Source organism: Oncorhynchus masou, chromosome 8, assembly GCF_036934945.1.
Source record: "Oncorhynchus masou masou isolate Uvic2021 chromosome 8, UVic_Omas_1.1, whole genome shotgun sequence".
In the NCBI taxonomy this organism is placed as follows: Eukaryota; Metazoa; Chordata; class Actinopteri; order Salmoniformes; family Salmonidae; genus Oncorhynchus; species Oncorhynchus masou.
Genome location: NC_088219.1, coordinates 9,426,968 through 9,454,963, shown reverse-complemented (window position 1 = coordinate 9,454,963; position 27,996 = coordinate 9,426,968). Strand labels below are relative to the sequence as shown.

The following is a 27,996-nucleotide window of genomic DNA, read 5'->3' as shown; positions in this document are numbered from 1 at the left end:
CCTCTATCCTTATATTCAATAAGCCTGTCCTCCCTCTGTTCTATCTGTCCCTCCGTTCTGAGTCGTCATGTTGTCCATAGTGGTGGAACACATCTTTCTCTTGGTCATCGTCACTCTCATTAGCGTCCTACAGAATGGTAAGATAATTAATACACTTTATATACATTATTTAGGTTATGATTATTTTTTTTATTTTTTTAATGTTTGACTACATTTTTTATTTGATTTAAACTAGGATGTCTCATTTACATGAATAATATATGTATAGAAAGGAGGCCAAAAAGACAACTGTGGCGAAGTTACTTGCATTGTCATTGTCAGCGAGAGAATAATTTAACTTTAAGGGTCTTTTCCCCAGACACACATTAAACCTAATCCTGGTGTAAAAACCACTTTCAATGGCGATTTTTTAGTCCAGGACTAGGCTTAATCTGCGTTTGGGAAACCGGCCCTATCTCAGGTAAGAGGCTATAAATGTAATATATTTTTTGTTTGAACCAGGAAGTCCCATTGGAATAAATAATATCTTTATAAATGGTGAAAAGTAGCTTACGATGTGATTTATTACAGACATTAGTAGTGGTGTTCTTTGTTTTTCATACTGTAAAATGTATTTATCATTTAACCTCTCAGTTGATGCTTTGAATTGAATACTATGCCTTACTTTTAAATGACTGTATATCACTTGATAACCAAGTCTTTTTCTTCACTTCTCTGATCGACGATAAAATACATTTCTGAACTGTTGGTGTTGTATCTGTCGTGTTATTTCCAGGTTTCTTTGCAACAAAGGTAGAGAGGGAGGGTAAAGAGCACAACAACAAAACTGCTTTTGAGAGAGTGTCCTGCGCCAAGTAAGTAACTTTCACACACACGCACACCATTTTTCCCAGACACACATTAAACCTAACCCTGGAATAAAAATATTGCTTTTAAATGCCAGTTAAACTAAGTGCATGCTCTTCAACCGTTTGCTGCCTGCACCCTCCCGCCCGACTAGCATCACTGCTCTGGACGGTTCTGACCAAGAATGTGTGGACAACTACAAATACCTAGGTGTCTGGTTAGACTGTAAACTCTCCTTCCAGACTCACATTAAGCATCTCCAATCCAAAATTAAATCTAGAATCGGCTTTATATTTCGCAACAAAGCCTCCTTCACTCATGCCGCCAAACATACCCTCGTAAAACTGACCATCCTACTGATCCTTGACTTCGGCGATGTCATTTACAAAATAGCCCCCAACACTCTACTCAGCAAACTGGATGTCGTCTATCACAGTGCCATCCGTTTTGTCACCAAAGCCCCATATACTACCCACCACTACGACCTGTATGCTCTCGTTGGCTGGCCTTCACTACATATCCGTCGCCAAACCCACTGGCTCCAGGTAATCTATAAGTCTTTGCTAGGTAAAGCCCCGCCTTATCTCAGCTCACTGTTCACCATAGCAACACCCACCCGTAGCACACTCTCCAGCAGGTCATCTCCAAAGCCAACACTTCCTTTGGCCGCCTTTCCTTCCAGTTCTCTGCTGCCAATGACTGGAACGAATTGCAAAAATCTCTGAAGCTGGAGTCTTATATCTCCCTCTCTAACTTTAAGCATTAGCTGTCTGAGCAGCTTACCGATCACTGTACCTGCACACAGCCAATCTGTAAATAGCCCACCCAACTACCTCATCCCCATATTATTACTTACCCTCTTGCTCTTTTGCACCCCAGTATCTCTACCTGCACATCATCATCTGTAGATCTATCACTCCAGTATTAATTATAAATTGTAATTATTTTCACCTCTAGTGCCTATTTATTATCTACCTCCCTAATCTTCTACATTTGCACACACTGTACATATATTTTTCTTATCTTTTGTGTTATTGACTAAACGTTTGTTTATGTGTAACTCTGTGTTGTTGTTTTTGTCGCACTGCTTTGCTTTATCTTGGCCAGGTCGCAGTTGTAAATGAGAACTTGTTCTCAACTGGCCTACCTGGTTAAATAAAGATTAAATAAAATAAATAAATATAAAACACACACACACACACACACACACACAATGTACAATTACATTCTTTCCCTGTGTATTCAGAATGTGAACTAAGCCCATAATGTCACGTCCGGACCTTAGTTGCTTTTCTATGTCTCTATTTTAGTTTGGTCAGGGCGTGAGCTGGGGTGGGTATTCTATGTGTTGTTCTATATTTGTGTATTTCTGTGTTTGGCCTGGTATGGTTCCCAATCAGAGGCAGCTGTTTGTCGTTGTCTCTGATTGAGAACCATACTTTGGCAGCCTGTTTTCCCACTATGATTTGTGGGTAGTTGTTTTCTGTCTTTGTATGTAGTTAACCAGACGGAACTTTTTTGGTTGTTCTTTTTGTTACTTTGTATTTTTAGTGTTCAGTGCTATTGATTAAATTGACGAACCCTCACCACGCTGCATATTGGTCCGATCCTTCCTTCTCCTCCTCAGAAGAGGAGGAAAACCGTTACACATAACCCAAACAAGGACCATTTGAACTGTGTTTAACTGTTGATCCAGCTGCTTATCATTTCTTTACTGCTTATTTCATTTACATAAATGCTACTATCCCCGTGTATCAAGCCATAACCTAATAATAGCCACGCTGTAACCCACACAATACTGCGTGTGTTTCTTTACACATTAGTTGTGTTGCCAATGGGAGAAGGGTTTTGCATATCCCATGTCTCCTCTCTCTCTTCCATCTGGTCACCTTTTACATGTGATTTCCATCTCTCTTAACATTACTAACCATCACATGGAGTTTCCTCAAACTCCAACCAGACCAGGTTATAGCACCCTATTTTCTATTTATAGTGCGTAACTGTTGACCAGGGCCCATACAGTAGTGTAATATATAGGGAATAGGGTGTAGGGAATAGGGGAGGTTAGACTGCTTACTGTGTGGATCTGCCCTGGGTCTGTAGGGGAGGTTAGACTCTGCTTACTGTGTGGATCTGCCCTGGGTCTGTAGGGGAGGTTAGACTCTGCTTACTGTGTGGAACTGCCCTGGGTTTGTAGGGGAGGTTAGACTCTACTTACTGTGTGGATCTGCCCTGGGTCTGTAGGGGAGGTTAGACTCTGCTTACTGTGTGGAACTGCCCTGGGTCTGTAGGGGAGGTTAGACTCTGCTTACTGTGTGGATCTGCCCTGGGTCTGTAGGGGAGGTTAGACTCTGCTTACTGTGTGGATCTGCCCTGGGTCTGTAGGGGAGGTTAGACTCTGCTTACTGTGTGGAACTGCCCTGGGTCTGTAGGGGAGGTTAGACTCTGCTTACTGTGTGGATCTGCCCTGGGTCTGTAGGGGAGGTTAGACTCTGCTTACTGTGTGGAACTGCCCTGGGTCTGTAGGGGAGGTTAGACTCTGCTTACTGTGTGGAACTGCCCTGGGTCTTTAGGGAGGTTAGACTCTGCTTACTGTGTGGAACTGCCCTGGGTCTGTAGGGGAGGTTAGACTCTGCTTACTGTGTGGATCTGCCCTGGGTCTGTAGGGGAGGTTAGACTCTGCTTACTGTGTGGATCTGCCCTGGGTCTGTAGGGGAGGTTAGACTCTGCTTACTGTGTGGATCTGCCCTGGGTCTGTAGGGGAGGTTAGACTCTAATGGGTTCCTGTACAGATGTTAAACCTCGTCCTGGACTAAAAGGCACACTCAATGGAAACAGCCCCATTGTAAGTGTTTTGTACTCCAGGACTTGGCTTAATCTCAGACCAGGAAATCGGCCCACAGGGTGCATCTCAATAGTATGAAGTGGCTTCCTTTCTTTCAAATATTCTGGTCAAAAAAAGAATAACGTAGATAAAGACATGAAGGAACAGAGGATCAGGACTGTTGTTTCATTGGAGGCCATCGTTGTTGCGATGATGTACTTCCTGTATTAAAAAAGGAAGCAGTGGACCCACACCCTTTCTCTGCTCCTCACCTTGTTGCATTGTCCAGAAATAACCTGGCTGCAAGCATTTCATTGGACGATGTCTATCATGCATATCTCGTACATATGACTAATACAACTTCTCTGTAGAGAGGACTAAGTTAAGGTGGTTAGGCTGACATCGCGTGTGAAGAAACACACACACACGCGCACGCACGCACACACACACACACACACAAAGTGAAACATTTCGCAATAAAAAACAAAGTTCAGGAAGTTGCTGTGTGGCTGCGCTGTCACACAGGAACCATATTTTTGTATTTTCAGGAAGAGGTGGTGTTTTTATTGCAACAGCCCTCCCTCCAATCACTTCTCCTTCCTAGTGAGAGAGCAGGGCTGAGGATGTTGTCAACCCATTTCATCATTGTTACTTTACTGACTGCATACTACAGAGTATTTTACTGACCACAGAACACTTGCGATGGCTCTCGTGACTCAGGGCTCTATTCATTCTTGAAGCGTTACAGCTTCCGCTATAGAACTTCAATAGCCATTTCCGATTGAGCCGAAATATGCAGCTTTTGCCGTGAACGCAGTCTCCGCTAAAGCAAGAACATTCGCGCTGTAATGCTGAGTTTCCACTGTATGGATTAGAAGCCTAACACTCCATACGAGTCGAGTCTCAGTGTGTGTTTGTATTCACTGTCATTTCAGCATCAAACTGTCTAAACCCAAGGGCTCTATTTCAATCAGATCTGCATTAGCCAACATCCACATAGCGGTGGAACTTAGGTAGAGCTGTCGAAGCCACAAGTGGCTTCCGTGTGGACTCGGTTGGGTAGATTGGGGTATTTGCAACACCAGCATTTCCACGCATCGCACACACACACACACCGCACGGGCATGCACACACATTTGGGGGTGGGGTTGTCTGGGGGAAGTGAGGGGTGTAATCATGTATTTATTTGTTAATAACATGTCAGAATGTTGGGTTGACTCCTGTCTTAAATATAACTATTATCTGGTTAAGAGCCTCTGCTAAAGGACTAAAACGTAAATTATACCTAAAGCGGGCATTGCCATTGGCTATGCTGAGTCACATCAACAGAAATCCCATTTAAACTGTAATCTACACCTCCATTAAGATGCTAGAAATCATTATTTAATTTAATGATTTTTCAGTTGGAGCGTAATTATTTATGTATAGCCTACACTTTCTCGATCTGAACTTCTAACACAAGTAGGGCAAGTGTGGATTATTACTTTTTAACCTTTAAATAACTTGGCAACTCAGTTAAGAAGTTACTCAGTTACTTATTTACAATGACGACCTACCCCGGCCAACGTTCTGCCAATTGTGCGCCGCTCTATGGGACTCCCAATCATGGCCAGATAGTGATACAGCCTGGATTTGAACACCAGCATTTACACGCATCGCACACACACACACACACACCGCAAGGGACTGTAGTGACACCTCCGACATCGCCAAAACACACTGCTATGCATGTGTCTCCTAGCGCCGGATAACCCTTGATCTGATTGAATCTAGGCCTAACTGGGGTTTATCATCATGTGTTTCTCTGGTCTGTCTCCACAGTCGTAACTGTATGGATTCCTATGCTACCTTCCTAGCAGTGATGTGGTGTGCTGGGCTCTGCCTTAACCAAGGTAAATCATCACACATATACTGTACCTTCACGTAACATTCCCTAGTCTCTCTTTTCATCGAGCTAACACTGTCTGTGATCTTGGTGTGTTCAGCTCCTGCTGCCTTCGCAGGGATCATCTACCTGGTGGCCAGACAGAAGTACTTTGTTGGGTACATGGGTCAGACATCTCAGAGGTGAGAGTGTGTGTGTGTGTGTGTGTGTAAAGTATGTATTTGTAACTGATTGACTGCTGTTTTGTATGTGTGTGTGACTAATCAACTGTGTTTCTGTCTGACAGCACTCCAGGGTTCCTGTTTGGGAAACGCGTCCTGGCCTTCCTCATCCTGATGTGCATTGTCGGTATCTTCAACTTCCTGCTGGTGCGTTACCTCGGCAACGACTATAAAGACACCATGGAAACAATCACCAACGCAGCCTCTGCTCTACTCCTCATTCCCTGAACTACGGCAGTGACTATAGTCTTATGTTTGTGTGTCTGTGTTGAGGTACTACGGAAAGTGACTAGAGTCTGTTTTGTGTCTATGTTGAGGTACTACTGAAAGTGACTATAAAGTCTGTTTAGTGTCTGTGTTGAGGTACTACTGAAAGTGACTATAGAGTCTGTTTAGTGTCTGTGTTGAGGTACTACGGAAAGTGACTATAGAGTCTGTTTAGTGTCTGTGTTGAGGTACTACGGAAAGTGACTATAGAGTCTGTTGTGTGTCTGTGTTGAGGTACTACTGAAAGTGACTAAAGTCTGTTGTGTGTCTGTGTTGAGGTACTACGGAAAGTGACTATAGAGTCTGTTTAGTGTCTGTGTTGAGGTACTACTGAAAGTGACTATAGAGTCTGTTGTGTGTCTGTGTTGAGGTACTACTGAAAGTGACTAAAGTCTGTTGTGTGTCTGTGTTGAGGTACTACGGAAAGTGACTATAGAGTCTGTTTAGTGTCTGTGTTGAGGTACTACTGAAAGTGACTATAGAGTCTGTTTTGTGTCTATGTTGAGGTACTACTGAAAGTGACTATAGAGTCTGTTTAGTGTCTGTGTTGAGGTACTATGGAAAGTGACTATAGAGTCTGTTTAGTGTCTGTGTTGAGGTACTACTGAAAGTGACTATAGAGTCTGTTTAGTGTCTGTGTTGAGGTACTACTGAAAGTGACTATGAAGTCTGTTTAGTGTCTGTGTTGAGGTACTACTGAAAGTGACTATAGAGTCTGTTTAGTGTCTGTGTTGAGGTACTACTGAAAGTGACTATAGAGTCTGTTTAGTGTCTGTGTTGTGGTACTACGGAAAGTGACTATAAAGTCTGTTTGTGTGTCTGTGTTGAGGTACTACGGAAAGTGACTATAGAGTCTGTTTAGTGTCTGTGTTGAGGTACTACTGAAAGTGACTATGAAGTCTGTTTAGTGTCTGTGTTGAGGTACTACGGAAAGTGACTATAGAGTCTGTTTAGTGTCTGTGTTGAGGTACTACGGAAAGTGACTATAGAGTCTGTTTAGTGTCTGTGTTGAGGTACTACTGAAAGTGACTATAGAGTCTGTTTAGTGTCTGTGTTGAGGTACTACTGAAAGTGACTATAGAGTCTGTTTAGTGTCTGTGTTGAGGTACTACTGAAAGTGACTATAGAGTCTGTTTAGTGTCTGTGTTGAGGTACTACTGAAAGTGACTATAAAGTCTGTTGTGTGTCTGTGTTGAGGTACTATGGAAAGTGACTATAAAGTCTGTTTAGTGTCTGTGTTGAGGTACTACTGAAAGTGACTATAGAGTCTGTTTAGTGTCTGTGTTGAGGTACTACTGAAAGTGACTATAGAGTCTGTTTTGTGTCTGTGTTGAGGTACTACTGAAAGTGACTATAGAGTCTGTTTAGTGTCTGTGTTGAGGTACTACGGAAAGTGACTATAAAGTCTGTTTTGTGTCTGTGTTGAGGTACTACTGAAAGTGACTATAGAGTCTGTTTTGTGTCTGTGCAGGTGTGTATTTGCACAGTACAAGGGTAGCAAGTGTGGTGATGTGATGGGTGATTCAATGTGGTGCAATTATCCACTTCTGTGCTCAATCATTTCATGTTTTATATTCTTTATTTTTTTTTATTGTCTGGGAAATAAAAACTTAAAAAGCTACATAGTATTGAATTCTATTGAAAATGTATAACATATGTTGATATGCCACAGCTATCCCTCTAAATGTCATTTTAACAGTTTCTAAAGTCAGTCCAAGGTGACCCTTCATCTGAAGAGCATACATCTCAACATCTACATTCAAATGTCCTAGAAATCATGTCGCCTGATGTTCTAGAAATCATGTCGCCATACACAATTTTAAAATGTTTTCTGACAAAGTAAAGAGCCTTCAGAATGTATTCATACCTCAACTTATTCCACGTTTTGTGTTACAGCCTGAATTCAAAATGGATTAGATTTTTTTCCCTTCTCACCCAGATACACACAATACCCCATAATAATGAAGTGAAAACCTGTTTTTACAAATGTTTTCCAAATTTATTGAAAAGTAAATACAGAAATACTCCCGAGTCAATACTTTGTAGAAGCAACTTTGGCAGCGATTACAGCTGTCTTTCTGGGTACGTCTAAGAGTTTTCTACACCTGGACTGTGCAACATTTGCCCATTATTCTTTTTAAAATTCACTGCTCAACTGAGGGACATTACAGATACTTGTGTGTTGGGTACAGAGATGAGGTAGTCAATCAAAAGTAATGTTAAACACTATCATTGTACAGTGAGTCCATGTAAACGTATGTGAATTGTTTACTTCTGAACTTATTTAGACTTGCCATAAGAGGTTGAATACTTAAAACTATTTTTTTTATTAAATTAGAATATTTTTTTTTATTATCTAAAAACATCCTTCCACTTTGTCGTTATGGGGTATTGTGTGTAGGTCAGTAACAAAAACAAAAACTCAATATAATCAATTTTAAATTCAGGCTGTAACACAAGAAAATGTAGAAAAAGTCAAGGGGTGGGGATACTTTCTGAAGGCGCTGTATATATGAACTTGATAAAACAACTTATTGTAAAGTCTTTTGGGCTGTTCTTTCAATAGTTTCTTGCCGACTGGCTTACTCCATCTTCCCATTGACATAACAGTGCAGCCGAGGGTTAAATACTCAACCCAAAGCAGCAGCATTAAACTGACCATCCATGTCTTACACTAAACGAGATGATCCAGTCTACTGATAAACAGCTCCTCCCAGTGGTGGAATCCTACATAGCAGGCAGCGGGTCATCCCAGCTTCTCACTTCAACTGACAGGTGTCGCTGTCCACTGAAACATGGGCCTTGGAAGAGGCGAAGCGAGAGGATTTTACCGCCCTAAATATGTCCGTGTGAGATAAGACCCTTTTTGTATGGAGGTCTATGAGTGTAGAAATACATGGGGCTAATTTGATTTCAATAGAAGTTAGTAATTTTTGTTTCAAATGTGCTGATATAAGTGGATGCAGGTGGCATTCCGACAGCTTTGCGAAAAATGACTTGGTTGTGCCTGTTGTCCACACACATATCTGCCCTCTCATTGGCTAGTATGGTCCCACCTGACCTCAGTTGCATTCAAGCATTGAGGACATGCATTTCCATTGTTAGAGTGGTCACTCGGCTACCTTGTCAATATAATAGATCATATTTGGCCTGTCCAGTCTTCTTGCCCATCAAATAGTAATTATTGATTCTTGCTAAGGTCTCATCTTCCATGGTAGGAGATCTACAGGGAAGAAATCACAAAGTAAATAAAGATGTATTGGTTTTACTTCCTCCCAGGGTGGACACCCTAGCTATGGCCCAATCACCTCCTTCCTCCCAGGGTGGACACCCTAGCTATGGCCCAATCACCTCCTTCCTCCCAGGGTGGACACCCTAGCTATGGCCCAATCATCTCCTTCCTCCCAGAGTGGACACCCTAGCTATGGCCCAATCATCTCCTTCCTCCCAGAGTGGACACCCTAGCTATGGCCCAATCAGCTCCTTCCTCCCAGAGTGGACACCCTAGCTATGGCCCAATCATCTCCTTCCTCCCAGAGTGGACACCCTAGCTATGGCCCAATCATCTCCTTCCTCCCAGAGTGGACACCCTAGCTATGGCCCAATCATCTCCTTCCTCCCAGAGTGGACACCCTAGCTATGGCCCAATCACCTCCTTCCTCCCAGAGTGGACACCCTAGCTATGGCCCAATCATCTCCTTCCTCCCAGAGTGGACACCCTAGCTATGGCCCAATCACCTCCTTCCTCCCAGAGTGGACACCCTAGCTATGGCCCAATCACCTCCTTCCTCCCAGAGTGGACACCCTAGCTATGGCCCAATCACCTCCTTCCTCCCAGAGTGGATCTATTCCCTTCACTGATTTGAAAGAAAATGACCGGTATAATAAATATTGCGGAGGAGTGGGAGTGTCCACCATACCTCAATGCTTTTAGATTGGTGGGAAGTTGTGAACAAGTGCACACTTCAGGAGGACAGAGATATTATTGTGACGCACCCTTCAGGAGGACAGAGATATTATTGTGACGCACCCTTCAGGAGGACAGAGATATTACTGTGACGCACCCTTCAGGAGGACAGAGATATTATTGTGACGCACACTTTGATGGCCACAAGTAAGATTCAGAGAAACACAGATTATTCAGCAGTAAACTGTCCGCAGTAGAGAATATACATCAATGCGCTGAGGGTAAAGTTCCAGATACATTCATAAATAGACCTTATTCATTCATTGTATTTGACCTTGAAATGGCGTTTGCTGAAGCCGAGCCAGTGTGGGAAGTCAAAGAGGGCATCCGAGTAATATTTCAAGGTGAAGCAGGTATCCTTCCACACGGGTGTGACCTTCTCTCTGTTGCCTAGGAGACAGAAACCCTCCCCTGCCCAGCCACGCAACGCATCACACAGGTCAATCTGAAAACAAAAAAAGCAGAGGGGAAAATGTAGTTCAACTTTACATTAAAAAATATATATAATAAATATGAATACGCCATTTTCAATGTCAACATCTTGAGAGGTGGCTGCGTAAAGAAATACGCTTGTTATCTAAGAATCACTCTTTAAATGTTATTTTTATAACAAACAAAAAAAAATGACAAACTCACGTGGACCCTGTAGCTCTCCCCAGCCACAGAGGAGAGAGTCCTGTCCAGGCCTCTCTCAATCTCCCACTTGATCAGAGGGTTACGGCCATCAATGGACACCACATACTGCTGGAGCACTGGGGAGGGAGGGAGAAAAGGAGAGAGAATCAGAGAGAAAGAGCATCAGAAAGAGTCAGTCCTGTGAAGTCCACTGTGTTAAGTTAAGCTGTGAGTCACACTTAAAAAGGTCACTCTGCACCGCCTGCAACCGGTCAAAAACCACAGTTACGTCCCAAATAGCACCATATTCCCTTTATAGTACAATATATTGACCATAGCCCTGGCCAACAGTAGTGTACTATATAGGGAATAAGGTACAATTTGGGAAGCAGGGAGTGACTCATTATAACCTCCACATGGAAGGACCAGCCCAGGTTAAAAATACATAACGTTGTTGTTGTTTCACTGCATGGTTAAGAACTATGTACTGCTGATATCCACCAACACACAGACACTGTATCAGGCTAACATTTACTCCTGTACATATGCAATCTGGTATTTGATGCAGTAAAGTGTAACGTTATGGAAAGTCATTTATGAAAACCATGGACAACAGCGCAGAGCTCACCGTGTCTGCTGCAGCCTACAGGTCCATTATAGATAGAACAGTGAAAAGTTGTACCTTTTATGTTTTTGGGAGCTTTCTTATCGGTCGATGAAGGTTTGCTTTCACATGCAGACGCCAGTATATAGATCTTTTTTGAGGTTAGGTTCTTCCTGAAGCGAGTGTAATCTCCCAAATTGCGCACTGTGATTTTCCTGAAAGAAAATAAATTGTTGGATACATTTTCGATTGCTAGTTATTAAGAAGTTGATGCTCAGCTGAATTAATTATATTTTCAAGGCTGACTAATGTATCAAACTTTTAAAATGAACATATTCCTTACTTTCCCTGCGAGTGTTGGAAGACTACTTTTCCTCCTCTGGATAACTCGAAGTCATCGATGAACACGCAGCAGTTTTCAGGATCGCTTTTCACGAATCGGTAGCCAGCCTCTACGGTGAAACCGGGCGGAGGGTTCCGCAAGAATTCCTCAACTTCTATAACTTCCATCGTACAACGGGACACGTCTGTGATCGTCATGTCTTTGGAGTTCTGTCTCGAGCAATGTCTGTTTTTCTGCTGCGATTCCAGATCACGTGATGAGGAAATATAGGTCTTGTATCCTCAGATGGGCGTTCCGGATCTTTTCAGTGAGCCGGTTCGTTCGGCTCAGCTCACCAAAAAGAGCCGGCTCTTTTGGCTCCCAAACGGCTCTTTAAAAAAAAATGTTTTGTATTTTTTCAAGTCATAAAATTTGCGATAGTTTTGACTATGATTGGTGTTAAAATAATTCTAATTAAATGATTAAATTAAATCATACTCTACCTTAACCACAATGTATTTAGAAATGCATTGGTTTGTTATGAAAAATAATGCTATTAAACATTTGCATTTAAAGTATAACATTTAATGTATATAAACAAAGTGCATATCAATCTAACAATTCAAAACGAATACAATCTGAACAACATGATAGACTATTGCACCATATCAAAGAAAAATAAATAACAATGTGCAAAACTGCAGCATCCCACTTAAAACATTAACTGGTCCCTCTTTTCTCTCTCTTCTTTATTGCAATGTTATAACGAGCAGCACACAGAAATTCTGACCATATTTAGCTTTTATGAGAGATTTGCATTCAGAAATACAAGCTGCCTCACTTTCGGCTGATTCGGTTTCTTCTCTCAGTAATTATTTGTCCCGTTTTCGAGAAGACCCTCTCAGAGCCGTTTGGGAGCCAAAAGAGACGGCTCTTTTTTGGTGAGCCGAACGAACCTGCTCACTGAAAGAAAAAAAACGCCCATCACTGGTTCATCTGCCACTCGGCAGAGACACCCTGTCATGACTTTAGTGAGCCGGGGGGAGACAGAGGCCTTGTTCTTCCACCAGCTCAGAGGATCTGCTGCGGCTCCTCCAAATAGGATCGGACCTCCATTATGGCATCTGCTGAGGGATTCCTTCGTGCTGCATCCCCAGTTGCTCTCTCGTCAAACAGCATCCAAACAGCAGATGTTTGTGGCACTACTGCTGGTGCTTCTGCTCTGTCTGATCCCTCTTCTTCCTGTTGCCCTGGTGCCTGAGCCAGCTGACTGCTGGGGCTGTCCCTCCCTCTTCTTCCTGTTGCCCTGGTGCCTGAGCCAGCTGACTGCTGGGGCTGTCCCTCCCTCTTCTTCCTGTTGCCCTGGTGCCTGAGCCAGCTGACTGCTGGGGCTGTCCCTCCCTCTTCTTCCTGTTGCCCTGGTGCCTGAGCCAGCTGACTGCTGGGGCTGTCCCTCCCTCTTCTTCCTGTTGCCCTGGTGCCTCAGCCAGCTGACTGCTGGGGCTGTCCCTCCCTCTTCTTCCTGTTGCCCTGGTGCCTCAACCAGCTGACTGCTGGGGCTGTCCCTCCCTCTTCTTCCTGTTGTCCTGGTGCCTCAACCAGCTGACTGCTGGGGCTGTCCCTCCCTCTTCTTCCTGTTGCCCTGGTGCCTCAGCCAGCTGACTGCTGGGGCTGTCCCTCCCTCTTCTTCCTGTTGACCTGGTGCCTGAGCCAGCTGACTGCTGGGGCTGTCCCTCCCTCTTCTTCCTGTTACCCTGGTGCCTGAGCCAGCTGACTGCTGGGACTGTCCCTCCCTCTTCTTCCTGTTACCCTTGTGCCTCAGCCAGCTGACTGCTGAGGTTATTCTTTGAAGAGCCTCATCAATCGCTCTGGCATGACTGAAGGCTAACTTCTTAAACCTGGGATCAAGTGCAGTGGTTTCTGATAGCACGTGATTATATTCCATTCTGTGGAACTTTCTGTCCGTTGACGAACATAAGGTGTCCATCAATTCTGTCACGTGTCCTGGCGGCTGTCTGATTCACTGCGGGCCTTTACACAGGAGTATCATTTGTGAAGCTGTCACATAGCTGAAAAGAGAGAACAGTAACTTATTAGTTCAGGTTCATGTTTTGTCTACTGATACTACATTCTCATCTACTGCTCATATACATATATAATACTGGAGTAAATAATGATGTAGTAATAACTGCGTACTGTACCTCTCTCCACTGATCTCCACAGTGACCTGCTCAAAGGGTTCCAGGACTCTGCACACTTCCTCCACCACCTTCCATTCCTCTTGGGTCAGAGCATCAACAGGTGCATTGACAATGGCCAGGGTAGAGATGATGGCATCCTTTGACTCAAGAAACCGCTTCAACATATAAAATGTTGAATTCCACCTTGTAGTGCAGTCTTGTTTAGGCCTCAGCTCAGGCATCCCCATCTAGTTTTGTGTAGACTTTTTTCAGCACCTACTGTGCTCCTGTGGAAGTATTCCACAGCTGCTTTCACTTTGTCCACAGTGGGCTTCATCACCGTTTTATTTCTCTATTTGGTTAGGTCAGGGTGTGATGTGGGGTGGGCCTCTATCCGCGGTGGCTAGACCCCGCTCCACCTCTGGCTCACCCCACTTTGGTGGCGCCCCTGGTGTGGGGACCCTCGCCGCCGACCCCGGACTGGGGACCCTCTCTACCCCACATCACACCCTGACCTAACCAAATAGAGAAATAAAACAGCTCTAAGGTCAGGGCTTGACACACCTTCAGAGCATCTCTGACAATCAGGTTGATTGTGTGGGCAGGACATGGATGATGGGTCCATTTTAACATTTTCATGACTTTAGTTATGTTAGCTGCATTGTCGCTAACACAACAGACCACTTCTCCATCTACTTGCCATTCTCTGGCCACTCTCAACAGTTCCTCTGCCAAGTTCTCTGAGGTGTGTCTGTCGCTGAACTCAAAGCAGTCCAGAAGACAGATAGACATCAAACCATCTTCAATGTTGTGACATGTAACTGACATGTAAGAAGTGGTTACCCTTGATGTCCAGCAGTCAGTGGTAAGGCAAACTGCAGTAGTTTTTTGGACTCTTTGCCGCACTGAAGCCTGTGTGCTCTCGTACAGTTGTGGAATAAGTGATTTTGAAAGGGTTTTCCTGCTTGTAATTGTGTACATTGGATTTAGACTATTGCTATAATTTCTAAAACCTCTGTCCTCCACGATCGAAAATGGCTGGAAATCGGTGGCAATTGTTTTAGTCAATGCAATATCCATGTAGGCTGGTTTTGACAAAAGACAGACTTTTGCATAAACTGGTCCATAGAAGACTGCATTGCTGTGGGTCGTGGAGCAGGCCTACTTGACTGAGTGGATACATCTCCACGTGTGGAGGTGCTGGCTCCACCGCTACCACTAGCAGGCCTGCTAGTTTCTGGAAGCTCCGCTACAGTTAGCTTCACAGTTGGCTGCACAGTTCGCATATACCGGTGTAGGTTGTGCGTAGAACCGGCTTTATATGATATTTTGTTTTGGCAAATTCTACCTGTGCTCTAACATTGTCTACATTATTAAAATGCATCCAAATGTTACTGTGATTCCAACTCATTTTCCAGCAGTTGTTTTCACAGCTGTCCTTCCTCTCTCTCCTCGACTGGAGAGAGAGGAAGCGTGAACGACCCAAACACCCGGTTCAAACAGAAGGATGCTATGTTAGCTAGCTGGCTATAACAGAGGGATGCTACGTTAGCTAGCTGGCTATAACAGAGGGATGCTACGTTAGCTAGCTGGCTATAACAGAGGGATGCTACGTTAGCTAGCTGGCTATAACAGAGGGATGCTACGTTAGCTAGCTGGCTATAACAGAGGGATGCTATGTTAGCTAGCTGGCTATAACAGAGGGATGCTATGTTAGCTAGCTGGCTATAACAGAGGGATGCTATGTTAGCTAGCTGGCTATAACAGAGGGATGCTATGTTAGCTAGCTGGCTATAACAGAGGGATGCTATGTTAGCTAGCTGGCTATGGTTATCCAACACAGGAACTCTTCCAAGTCAAGGTAAGCTTTTGGTTTTATTCATTTATTGCCACGGGGCCCGCTGGTGTAACTGCTAAACTGCTTGCTGACTACACTGTACTGCATGATTGTAGTGGGTTTACCAACCAGTTAGTTCTAGTAGCAATGTTGACTACGTTGTTAGCTAGCTAATAATGCCGATAACGATCCAGGCTGTGTGTAGAGGTTAGTGGTTATGATATGAAGGTTTAGCTATGGAAAGTATTTTTTAGCCCGGTTCACAGTCAGCTGTGAGGACACAACAGTTCACCTGACACAGGACTGAATCCAAACATTACACGGTTGATTTTATGTGCATTTTTACATTTACTGTACTTTTTGCCGTATTTGTAGATAATGAAATCCTCTGGATACATTCATCCAGCAACATGATAATAATATTCCTTGAAAATGTGGTGTAGGTGCAACATAAGACAACAAACAAATGACAAGGGTTTGAGTGAGAGGACTAACTGGTGTCTCCAAGTGGACACACACCTCTCCAAAGTGTTCACAGTTCCTAAGTCATTTCAACTATAAGGTGCTTTTTTGAGCTCTCCTATTTATGCTGTTGAGGAACTAGAGCAAACACACGTAGTTATTTTGTTTGCAACAGCCCTGTATCCCTGCTTTTAGACAACTACTGTTTACGCAATCCTAAAAGGTCCATTATAAATCCCTGGGTCAGGTGGGTCATTATCTGAATGCTTGTACTATTGCCAACATGACGAGCTAAATGTTACAAGATGATTCAATGAAGCAGATTGTCATTTTTGGTGCTCATAAAATGAAGTCATGAGTGCTCTCAGATGCGTGGTCCACGGCACATTTTTCACAGCAATGCAAACAGGCTCATTCTGTTCAGGACAGCCCAACGTATAACACCATGTCATCTTGTAATTGTACATCAAACATAGTGATGATGAACTTTGACACTGCATGTGAGTTTTATGATATAGAAATGTGAAGTCCACATTTGGACTACTTGTATAACATCAAAACGGTATGTATTATAATCCTCAACATCTCATTTAAAAAAAAATACACGGTGTCCTCTTAATTTACAGAATTCCCCTCACTCAGACAAACAAAACATTTGCAAATGTTACCCGATTAGCGGGTACTCGGGTTCAGAACGGCTGTCAGTACAACAGAGAACCTGAGCTCCGACGTCATGTTTAACATGTTACTGTACAGCCACTGTGTTCCAATTTAGGCTCTTATCAGTGTCCAAATCTGCCATTTTCAACCAGCATACAAGGTACGAGTGTAAAGGGCTACTGAGAGTTCAACCAAGCCAACCAGTTTATGTACCACAGGCTGAGCTGCTAAAGCACTCATTATCTTTAGTCTTTTGTCTGAAAGGATCTGGGTGTGTGTGTAAAAGTCTGTGTGTGCATACGTGTGGTGTGTGTGCATCGGTGAGTGTGATGTGTGCATCTGTGTGTGTCTCTTTCTTTCTGTGAGAGAGCAGAGTGTGTATTGTGTTGACAGAATCTGATTGGGGTCACTTGTCCATCCCACTTGTCCAGCGTAGCCTAGTGGTTAGAGCGTTAGCCTAGTAACTGGAAGGTTGCAAGTTCAAATCCCCGAGCTGACAAGGTACAAATCTGTTGTTCTGCCCCAGAACAGGAAGTTAACCCGCTGTCATTGAAAATAAGAATTTGGTCTTTACTGACTTGCCTGGTAAAAAAAAAAATATATATGGTACAAATAGTGCTCAAGTGGGTTGAACTGATTTGACATCATAACCCCTTCTTTCTCTCTCCACCCCTCCCAATTCTCTATTCGCTTCTCACTCTATATTGAGCCCCCCCCAGAGGATAAGTTTAAAAAAATCTAATATTGTGAAGCAATATTTCTCTGCCAAGTCCTTTTTAATTTGTCCTCAAACTGTTGTAGTACACTGAAATCGCCAGAAGAGGTCCCCATTGACCTGTCTCTGACTCCTCAACTGTTATTTTGCAGTGGTGGCCTGCCTGTTTGACTGCAAAGAATGAGACAAGACAGACAGAAAGACACATAAAAGGGAGAGACAGGAAAGATATGGGTTGCCGATAGTCTACACTAGACAAAGAACATTGAATAGGGAACAGTGAACAGAACAGTGAACATGGATCAGAACAGTGAACAGTGGACAGAGCAGAGGACAGAACAGTGAACAGAACAGAGGACAGAACAGTGAACATGGAACAGAACAGTGAACAGAACAGTGAGCAGAACATTGAACAGGGTGCAGAACATTGAACAAGGTATAGAACAGTGAACAGGGTACAGACCCGGGGACAGAACAGTGAACAGTGGACAGAACAGTGAACATGGAACAGAACAGTGAACAGAACAATGAGCAGAACGGTGAACAGGGTGCATAACAGTGTACAAGGTACAGAACAGTGAACAGAACAGTGAACAGGGTGCATAACAGTGTACAAGGTACAGAACAGTGAACAGAACAGTGACTAGGGTGCATAACAGTGTACAAGGTACAGAACAGTGAACAGAACAGTGAACAGGGTGCATAACAGTGTACAAGGTACAGAACAGTGAACAGAACAGTGAACAGGGTGCATAACAGTGAACTGGGAACATAAGTGAACAGGGTGCAGAACAGGGAACAGAACAGGGGACAGAACAGTGAACAGTGAACAAGGTACAGAACAGTGAACAGGGTGCATAACAGTGAACTGGGAACATAAGTGAACAGGGTGCAGAACAGGGAACAGAACAGGGGACAGAACAGTGAACAGTGAACAAGGTACAGAACAGTGAACAGGGTGCAGAACAGTGAACAGGGTGCAGAACAGTGAACAGAACAGTGAACAGAACAGTGAACAGGGTACAGAACAGTGAACAGAACAGTGAACTGGGAACAGAACAGTGAACAGAACAGTGAACTGGGAACAGAACAGTGAACAGGGAGGGTAAGAACAGAGACAGGAGAGATGAGGAGGGTGCAACTAAATAGACTAGGAATGAGTGAATGGTAGAAGAAAAACATAATCACAGATTGATGGGAACGAAAGAGGTTGGGGGTTGAACTAAATAATTTACAGAAAGAATGATAGCAGGAGAGAAATACAAAAGAATGAAAAGAGAGGGAGAGAGATGTTTGGGTAATAAGAGAAAGAGAGATGTTTGGGTAATAAGAGAAAGAGAGATGTTTGGGTAAAGAGGAAAGAGAGTTGTGGGTGAAAAGGGAAGAGAGTTGTGGGTGAAAAGGAAGAGAGTTGTGGGTGAAAAGGAAGAGAGTTGTGGGTGAAAAGGAAGAGAGTTGTGGGTGAAAAGGAAGAGAGTTGTGGGTGAAAAGGAAGAGAGTTGTGGGTGAAGAGAGAAAGAGAGGCGTGGGTGAAGAGAGAGCGGGAGAGGTACAGTGCATTTGGAAATTATTCAGACCCCATTACATAGACTCAGACTATGAGACATAAGATTCTCTGGTCTGATGAAACCAAGATTGAAATATTTGGCCTGAATGCAGTGTCACATCTGGAGGAAACCTGGCACCCATCCCTATGATGAAGCATGGTGGTGGCAGCATCATGCTGTGGGGATGTTTTTCAGCAGCAGGGACTGGAAGACTAGTCAGGATCAAGGGAAAGATGAACAGAGCAAAGTATAGAGAGATCCATGATGAAAACCTGCTCCAGAACACTCAGGACCTCAGACTGGGGCGAAGGTTCACCTTCCAACAAGATAACAACCCTAAGCACACAGCCAATACATCGCAGGAGTGGCTTTACAAGTCTCTGAATGTCCTTGAGTTGCCCAGCCAGAGCCTGGACTTGAACCCGATCAAACATCTCAAGCTTGTAGCGTCATACCCAAGAAGACTCGAGGCTGTAATCACTGCCAAAGTTGCTTCAACAAAGTACTGAGATAAAGAGCCTGAATACATGTGTAAATATGAAATTTTAGGTTATTTTTTTATACATTTGCAAAACGTCTCTTAAAAACCTGTTTTTACTTTGTCATTATGGGGTATTGTGTGTAGATTGATGAGGGGAAAAAAAACAATTTAATCAATTTTAGTATACGGCTGTAGCGTAACAAAATGTGGAAAAGGGGATGGAGTCTGAATACTTTCCGAATGCACTTTATGTGGGTGAAGAGAGACTAATTTATCACCGACCTCAACCCAGAGTCTCAGAGCCTTCACAGTCAGCCCACTAACAGCTCTCTCAGACCACAGTCAAATCACAGTGTATCTGAGAAGAGCAGAACCCAACCGTGAAGCGTCACGGTCCAATAAATTACATGGTACAAAACAGGCCTATATGGACGGATTGCAAACAGTACAGACATCTTCCCACAAGCAATTAGCAGCCAAAAAATAAATCTCAACTTTTTAGCCTTAAAACATTCTCCTACAGCAATGAAGGGGGACATTTGGCCGTTTATAACATAAATATAAAGTTTAACAAATTAGCCTCCTTGGCTAATATAAAGAAACAAAATAGATAATGAAAAATGGTTAGATAATGATTGAAGAAATGTAAGGAGGTCATTGAGAAATATATCTAATCAAAAACCAGACAACAAAAATAGTCACCTTTAATATGGAGAAACACTGAAGCAATACAAACACACCCTAAGAACAAAAAATAAACACCAGTTTAGAAATCAGCTGGATGGAATTGAGGGATCTATTAGCCTTATTCTGGAACATCACAGTGATCGTGGGGAGTTAGTTGCAATTGTGTTTCTATTTCCGGCAACATTCTTGCAACACTAGCGCATGCTAGTGGTGGGAGGTGAAAGCGGAACTTTTAGTTGAGAGATTGATAGTTTTACACTGACAGGGCCGCACAAAATCCTAAAATTGATCAACATGGCAAGCATTATTTGTTCAGTAAGAGGCTGTCATAATAATTGAATGAACAAGGAGGCAGTTTTACAACAATGTTGTAAAAGGCTTGAGCAGTTTGCCTGCTCTCATTTTGTGTCTCCCTCTTCTATCTAAGCACAGTCTCATAATAGCACAATTTATTTCCTCTACAACTCAATAAAACATGCCCATTTTATATATACTTAATTGTTATGATTATTAAATATTATAAGAGCATCCATGCAGTATGGTGTTTTATTGTACGGTTTTGTTATTAATTGTCCATTGACTGGCTTAACGAGCCATACTGATTTCTTAACAGATGAGACAACAGGCTCAAGTGTTCACCAAATTGAAAATGGGGATTGGCCAACACAGATAGAAGGAATGGTTATGCCTTCAGAGAAGGATGCCCAAACCCAATGGGAAGACACATCTCTAAGTGATCACAACTACAGCTCAGGTGATCACGTAAAGCCCCACTACCTGTGAGGCAGGGACACAGTGCCCAGCAGCACCTCTCTCCAAAACCCCGCTGAGGAAAAAGCACTCTGTCCACTGCATACAGGCTTGTCTCTTGCTACCTTTCCTACCCTGGCGGAACATCTTCTACCCCTCTACAAAGGCAGCTTTCAGTTAGACCTGACAGACCAACTTCCGATGACACTGATGAAGCTGAAGCGCAACTTGCTGCAGCAGTACCTAGCAGAAAGGTTTGGTGTTTCCCAGAGGATTGTCTGTCGAGTGATTAGTTATTGGGATTGACACGATGGAAGGGAATCTCAGGGAGTACATTCCATGGTTGCCAGGGGAGACCATCCGTGTTAGAATGCCACAATGTTTTAAGAACCATTACCCAGGAACAACTGGCATGATTGACTGCTTAGAAACTGCTTTACAGAAGTGCAAGAATCTGGATTCAAGTGGGGTCATTCAGCCATTACTACGCCCAGAACACGACCAAGTACCTGGTGGCAATTGCACCTGGTGGTCTACTGATGTTTATCCCCTCAGCATATGGAAGTAGATTTAGCGACAAATATATAACATCAGATTCTGGGTTCCTGGAGTACCTCTGTCCAGGTGATGAGGTCATGGCTGACGGGGGCTTCACATTCCGTGATATGCCACAGGAGTGGAAGGTCAAATGAACAATTCCAGCCTTTACAAAAAGAGGCGCGCCGCTGTCAGAGGAGGATGCCACATCTACAAGACGGATAGCTAACGTGAGGGTTCATGTGGAACGCGTAATTCAAAGGCTCAAACGGTTTAGAATCATCAGTGCCAATCAACCTCATCTAAAATGGACAAAATACTTTGAATCTGTGCTGCCCTGTGTAACCTGCATGGTGATATCATTCAAGAAAATGATGAATGAACTGACTAGTCACATGCCATTTACAAGGTCGATTTCCAAATATGAATTAAAGTTGTAAAAATTTACGTTAAGTAAATGTCAATTATTTTTATAACAACTTGACTTAATTATTTGTTTTCCATTACTCATGAATATGAATAAAAAACAAAGCCATAAAAACTATTTCTATAATACTGTGACAGTTGATGCATTAACCTTTCTAGCGCAGGCGTTCCGCAAGCGACCCACCTCGACAACATCCGGTGAAATTACAGAGCGCGAAATTCAAACAGAAATATAAATATTTAACATTCATGAAAATACAAGTGTAATACATCAAAATAAAGCTTAACTTTGTTAATCCAGCCGCTGTGTAAGATTTCAAAAAGGCTTTACACCATGCGATTATCTGAGGACAGCGCCCAGCATTCAAAACCATGAAAAACATTTTTCAACCAGGCAGATGCGACACAAAAGTCAGAAATAGCGATATAATAAATGCCTTACCTTTGAACATCTTCTGTTGGCACTCCAAAAGGTCCCAGTTACATCACAAATAGTCCTTTTGTTTGATAAAGTCCTTTATATCCATAAAAACTCAGTTTAGCTAGCGCGCTTCAGTCAATAATCCACTGGTTTCCCTCCTTCAAAATGCACCCAAACGTTACCAATAAACTTATCCAAACAAGTCAAACAAGGTTTATAATCAAACCTTAGGTACCCTAATACGTAAATAAACAATACAATTTAAGACGGGGGGAATAGTATGTTCATTACCGGAGATAAATAACAAAGAAACCGCTTTCCTCCACGCGCATAGAAACACTACAGCCAAAATGGGAGCCACTTAGAAAAACTACAACGTTTAGCTAATTTTTCCAAAAACCAACCTGAAACTCTTTCTAAAGACTGTTGACATCTAGTGGAAGCCCTAGGAACTGCAATCTGGGAGGTTTTCAAACTTATAATAAAAGTGACGGCCATTGAAAACAGTGCCATATCAATTCTGTTATACTCGCAGACATTATTTTAACAGTTTTAGAAACTTAAGAGTGTTTTCTATCCAAATCGACCAATTAAATGTATATCCTAGCTTCTGCATATCCTGGCCTGAGTAACAGGCAGTTTACTTTGGGCTTTTCATCCGGACGTCAAAACAATATGTCAATAGTAACTGCAAACAGGAGAGACATCTGACTACATACTCTATACAGAGCTGCATATATTTGTCACTCAGTGACAATCTGCCTGCCTGATTCTCCTCAACAATAAATGGCAGCATGTGTGTTGAGTAGAATGCCTTCAACCTCAGAACAGCCTCTGCACAGGACTGTGCATCATAGGGAACAGGGATGACAACTTGTGTGGGACAGAGTCCAGATGAGCACCTTACTTTCTCTCAGTCCTATGCAAAACATACAAGTTTGCACCTGCATGTGGTAGCCACGTGGCCCATGTGGTTGCATTTGGGGTGTGCCCTCCACCACCTTCACATCACAGGCTTACCCATTGATGACATCTAGTGAATCACAGTCCTTCCCTATGACAGGACACTTGATATCCAACAGCTCCTTGGAGTTCAGCACTCCCGCCAGGGCTTGCTGATCGCCATGGCTCTTCGACACTGACAACAGTGCCTCTGTGGTTCACAGAGTATCCACAGTCTTGTAAGGGATTTCCTCCTCTTCTTCCGAAGAGGAGAGGCAAAAAGGATCAGAGGACCAATATGCGGCGTGGCAAGTGTCCATGGTTCTTTTTAATACGTAAATGTACACATGAACAACTGACTACAAAAACAATAAATGTGAAAAACCCCAAACCGTCCTATCTGGTGCAGAGACAGGAACAATCACCCACAAACACACAGTGAAACCCAGGCTACCTAAGTATGATTCTCAATCAGAGACAACTAATGACACCTGCCTCTGATTGAGAACCATACCAGGTCGAAACATAGAAATACCCAAATCATAGAAAAACAAACATAGACTGCCCACCCCAACTCACGCCCTGACCATACTAAATAAAGACAAAACAAAGGAAATAAAGGTCAGAACATGACAAGTCTTCCAGCCACTGGGAGGCCATCAGCTCATTATCTTCAAATACATTGAAATGGTACAGCCACAAATAAATAGTCCTTTCAGTCCAATTTTACCTGGGATGCTACTGGCTGTGATGTTACCTGGGATGCTACTGGCTGTGATGTTACCTGGGATGCTACTGGCTGTGATATTACCTGGGATGCTACTGGCTGTGATGTTACCTGGGATGCTACTGGCTGTGATGTTACCTGGGATGCTACTGGCTGTGATGTTACCTGGGATGCTACTGGCTGTGATGTTACCTGGGATGCTACTGGCTGTGATGTTACCTGGGATGCTACTGGCTGTGATGTTACCTGGGATGCTACTGGCTGTGATGTTACCTGGGATGCTACTGGCTGTGATGTTACCTGGGATGCTACTGGCTGTGATGTTACCTGGGATGCTACTGGCTGTGATGTTACCTGGGATGTTACTGGCTGTGATGTTACCTGGGATGCTACTGGCTGTGATGTTACCTGGGATGTTACTGGCTATGATGTTACCTGGGATGCTACTGGCTGTGATGTTACCTGGGATGTTACTGGCTATGATGTTACCTGGGATGCTACTGGCTGTGATTTTACCTGGGATGCTACTGGCTGTGATGTTACCTGGGATGCTACTGGCTGTAATTTTACCTGGGATGCTACTGGCTGTGATGTTACCTGGGATGCTACTGGCTGTGATGTTACCTGGGATGCTACTGGCTGTGATGTTACCTGGGATGCTACTGGCTGTGATGTTACCTGGGATGCTACTGGCTGTGATGTTACCTGGGATGCTACTGGCTGTGATGTTACCTGGGATGCTACTGGCTGTGATGTTACCTGGGATGCTACTGGCTGTGATTTTACCTGGGATGCTACTGGCTGTGATGTTACCTGGGATGCTACTGGCTGTGATGTTACCTGGGATGCTACTGGCTGTGATTTTACCTGGGATGCTACTGGCTGTGATGTTACCTGGGATGCTACTGGCTGTGATGTTACCTGGGATGCTACTGGCTGTGATGTTACCTGGGATGCTACTGGCTGTGATGTTACCTGGGATGCTACTGGCTGTGATGTTACCTGGGATGCTACTGGCTGTGATGTTACCTGGGATGCTACTGGCTGTGATGTTACCTGGGATGCTACTGGCTGTGATGTTACCTGGGACGTTACTGGCTGTGATGTTACCTGGGATGCTACTGGCTGTGATGTTACCTGGGATGCTACTGGCTGTGATGTTACCTGGGATGCTACTGGCTGTGATATTACCTGGGATGCTACTGGCTGTGATGTTACCTGGGATGCTACTGGCTGTGATGTTACCTGGGATGCTACTGGCTGTGATGTTACCTGGGATGCTACTGGCTGTGATGTTACCTGGGATGCTACTGGCTGTGATGTTACCTGGGATGTTACTGGCTGTGATGTTACCTGGGATGCTACTGGCTGTGATGTTACCTGGGATGTTACTGGCTATGATGTTACCTAGGATGCTACTGGCTGTGATGTTACCTGGGATGTTACTGGCTATGATGTTACCTGGGATGCTACTGGCTGTGATTTTACCTGGGATGCTACTGGCTGTGATGTTACCTGGGATGCTACTGGCTGTAATTTTACCTGGGATGCTACTGGCTGTGATGTTACCTGGGATGCTACTGGCTGTGATGTTACCTGGGATGCTACTGGCTGTGATGTTACCTGGGATGCTACTGGCTGTGATGTTACCTGGGATGCTACTGGCTGTGATGTTACCTGGGATGCTACTGGCTGTGATGTTACCTGGGATGCTACTGGCTGTGATGTTACCTGGGATGCTACTGGCTGTGATTTTACCTGGGATGCTACTGGCTGTGATGTTACCTGGGATGCTACTGGCTGTGATGTTACCTGGGATGCTACTGGCTGTGATTTTACCTGGGATGCTACTGGCTGTGATGTTACCTGGGATGCTACTGGCTGTGATGTTACCTGGGATGCTACTGGCTGTGATGTTACCTGGGATGCTACTGGCTGTGATGTTACCTGGGATGCTACTGGCTGTAATTTTACCTGGGATGCTACTGGCTGTAATTTTACCTGGGATGCTACTGGCTGTGATGTTACCTGGGATGCTACTGGCTGTGATGTTACCTGGGATGCTACTGGCTGTGATGTTACCTGGGATGCTACTGGCTGTGATGTTACCTGGGATGCTACTGGCTGTGATGTTACCTGGGATGCTACTGGCTGTAATTTTACCTGGGATGCTACTGGCTGTGATGTTACCTGGGATGCTACTGGCTGTGATGTTACCTGGGATGCTACTGGCTGTGATGTTACCTGGGATGCTACTGGCTGTGATGTTACCTGGGATGCTACTGGCTGTGATGTTACCTGGGATGCTACTGGCTGTGATGTTACCTGGGACGTTACTGGCTGTGATGTTACCTGGGATGCTACTGGCTGTGATGTTACCTGGGATGCTACTGGCTGTGATGTTACCTGGGATGCTACTGGCTGTGATGTTACCTGGGATGCTACTGGCTGTGATGTTACCTGGGATGCTACTGGCTGTGATGTTACCTGGGATGCTACTGGCTGTGATGTTACCTGGGATGTTACTGGCTGTGATGTTACCTGGGATGTTACTGGCTGTGATGTTACCTGGGATGCTACTGGCTGTGATGTTACCTGGGATGCTACTGGCTGTGATGTTACCTGGGATGCTACTGGCTGTGATGTTACCTGGGATGCTACTGGCTGTGATATTACCTGGGATGTTACTGGCTGTGATGTTACCTGGGATGCTACTGGCTGTAATTTTACCTGGGATGCTACTGGCTGTGATGTTACCTGGGATGCTACTGGCTGTGATGTTACCTGGGATGCTACTGGCTGTGATGTTACCTGGGATGCTACTGGCTGTGATGTTACCTGGGATGCTACTGGCTGTGATGTTACCTGGGATGCTACTGGCTGTGATGTTACGCTCGGATCAGCGCTAACACACTTATAGAGCAGACTCCCCACAGGCAGATTCAGGTGTCTCAGGCTCCTATTCAATTCCTCCTGTGAGTGGAATGAAGGAGTGGGAGGCAGGGGTGGACATTCTGGACTCTGTTCTGCATATTGGTCACTGTCCTTATGGACAGTTATGCTGTTTAACCGCTTTGGCTCAAGGTTCCTCCGAGTCCCTGCATTCCATTGTCGCTGCTCATCTGTGTACGCTGTGCCAGTTAGCCCTCTGGACACTGCATTCTGCACCGGTGATATAATGTTTGTTACAAAAAAATCAATAAAATCCCATTATTAACTATTGTGTGACTGAGGACTATGTGATCAACTTCATCAAAACACGTTTCATTATAAACTTACCTTGCTATTGTTCCCAATGAGATGGGACCACTTATACCTACCATACTTTAGGCATTACCCCCCAACCACAAGGATATTTTACAAATCTTATTCACCCAGAAAAAACAATAACACTAAAGGCACTAAAGAAATACATGTGATGCTGACATGTTTTTTATACCCTACTTTATACCCTACTCACCTGGATTCCATAAACCTGCCTTGCTTCACCAACATGAGATTTTCCAGGATACTTACAGAATCATTAATCATTAATACAGCAGTTCTGTTTATCCACAAATACATGATATTAACATAAACAATAAATAATGTCATTATCAATTCAGCTTTCATCCAACAAAACGTTTGGTCTAACTGCGATGTTAAGCCTGACTATTTTATCATTCTGTGTCTAGATAAGGCAGTATTACGAAACTTTCTTCTATGAAAGGAACGAAGAAAATAGGCTATAAACATCAATTACAAGACCAAGTAATGCGGAGATTGATCATAGATATCATCTGAGAACTCTGTCATAACGTCGGTCTATGGATTATAGTAACTATCACCACAACACATGTAGGCTACTTGTATGCTGTAATTGCTTATGTTAAGTAATGTTAGACATAGAAATGCAAGTGAATTTGCTTATTAGCAGACCTTCCACAACATGGAGGCCGCATGACTTTCCAAGGCCAGCGATGCAAGAGCATCCAGCCGTTTCTACTGAACCGTTGTTGAATACAAGTGTCCCAAGCAGAGTGGTAAGAGCTGCTTGATTGGCTGGGCTGAACATCGACCTTCAAATTACCAAT

At 43.8% G+C, this 27,996-nt stretch overlaps 3 protein-coding genes across 4 annotated transcripts; 1 reads left to right on the top strand and 2 right to left on the bottom strand.

The window, feature by feature from the left end:
* Positions 1-3: 3 nt before the first annotated feature.
* Positions 4-7,664, top strand: LOC135544048 (arachidonate 5-lipoxygenase-activating protein-like). Of its 2 annotated transcripts, XM_064971406.1 has the most exons (6): positions 4-137; positions 776-854; positions 5,492-5,562; positions 5,656-5,737; positions 5,842-6,049; positions 6,596-7,664. In XM_064971406.1, the coding sequence occupies exons 1-5, from the start codon at positions 68-70 to the stop codon at positions 6,002-6,004; spliced, it is 465 nt and encodes a 154-aa protein (XP_064827478.1). In that variant the 5' UTR covers positions 4-67; the 3' UTR covers positions 6,005-6,049; positions 6,596-7,664. The 2 variants fall into 2 exon arrangements, with proteins under 2 accessions (XP_064827478.1, XP_064827477.1); XM_064971405.1 differs by having other exon boundaries at positions 5,842-7,664.
* A 1,553-nt stretch (positions 7,665-9,217) lies between these two features.
* LOC135544046 (mesenteric estrogen-dependent adipogenesis protein-like) lies at positions 9,218-11,837 on the bottom strand. The gene is made up of 5 exons (XM_064971404.1): positions 11,573-11,837; positions 11,308-11,444; positions 10,647-10,762; positions 10,285-10,455; positions 9,218-9,266 (listed from the first exon to the last, which is right to left on the bottom strand). The coding sequence occupies exons 1-5, from the start codon at positions 11,767-11,769 to the stop codon at positions 9,246-9,248; spliced, it is 642 nt and encodes a 213-aa protein (XP_064827476.1). The 5' UTR covers positions 11,770-11,837; the 3' UTR covers positions 9,218-9,245.
* An 11,433-nt stretch (positions 11,838-23,270) lies between these two features.
* LOC135543726 (uncharacterized) lies at positions 23,271-27,045 on the bottom strand. Its single transcript, XM_064971088.1, has 3 exons — positions 26,994-27,045; positions 23,927-26,803; positions 23,271-23,407 (listed from the first exon to the last, which is right to left on the bottom strand). The coding sequence occupies exons 1-3, from the start codon at positions 27,043-27,045 to the stop codon at positions 23,271-23,273; spliced, it is 3,066 nt and encodes a 1,021-aa protein (XP_064827160.1).
* Between the last annotated feature and the right edge of the window lie 951 nt (positions 27,046-27,996).

What these genes read in the sequence shown, in the direction of transcription:
- LOC135544048 (XM_064971406.1), top strand. Translation starts at nt 68, where the DNA reads ATGTTGTCCATAGTGGTGGAACACATCTTTCTCTTGGTCATCGTCACT. An exon ending in CATTAGCGTCCTACAGAATG is followed by an intron (nt 138 to 775) that starts GTAAGATAATTA and finishes TGTTATTTCCAG; the next exon opens with GTTTCTTTGCAACAAAGGTA. An exon ending in GAGAGAGTGTCCTGCGCCAA is followed by an intron (nt 855 to 5,491) that starts GTAAGTAACTTT and finishes CTGTCTCCACAG; the next exon opens with TCGTAACTGTATGGATTCCT.
- LOC135544046 (XM_064971404.1), bottom strand. Translation starts at nt 11,769, where the DNA reads ATGACGATCACAGACGTGTCCCGTTGTACGATGGAAGTTATAGAAGTT. An exon ending in TTCCAACACTCGCAGGGAAA is followed by an intron (nt 11,445 to 11,572) that starts GTAAGGAATATG and finishes ATTTTCTTTCAG; the next exon opens with GAAAATCACAGTGCGCAATT. An exon ending in GGGAGAGCTACAGGGTCCAC is followed by an intron (nt 10,456 to 10,646) that starts GTGAGTTTGTCA and finishes TTTTGTTTTCAG; the next exon opens with ATTGACCTGTGTGATGCGTT.
- LOC135543726 (XM_064971088.1), bottom strand. Translation starts at nt 27,045, where the DNA reads ATGAGCAGCGACAATGGAATGCAGGGACTCGGAGGAACCTTGAGCCAA. An exon ending in AGGAACCTTGAGCCAAAGCG is followed by an intron (nt 26,804 to 26,993) that starts GTTAAACAGCAT and finishes GTAACATCACAG; the next exon opens with CCAGTAGCATCCCAGGTAAC. An exon ending in CACAGCCAGTAGCATCCCAG is followed by an intron (nt 23,408 to 23,926) that starts GTAAAATTGGAC and finishes TGTGAACCACAG; the next exon opens with AGGCACTGTTGTCAGTGTCG.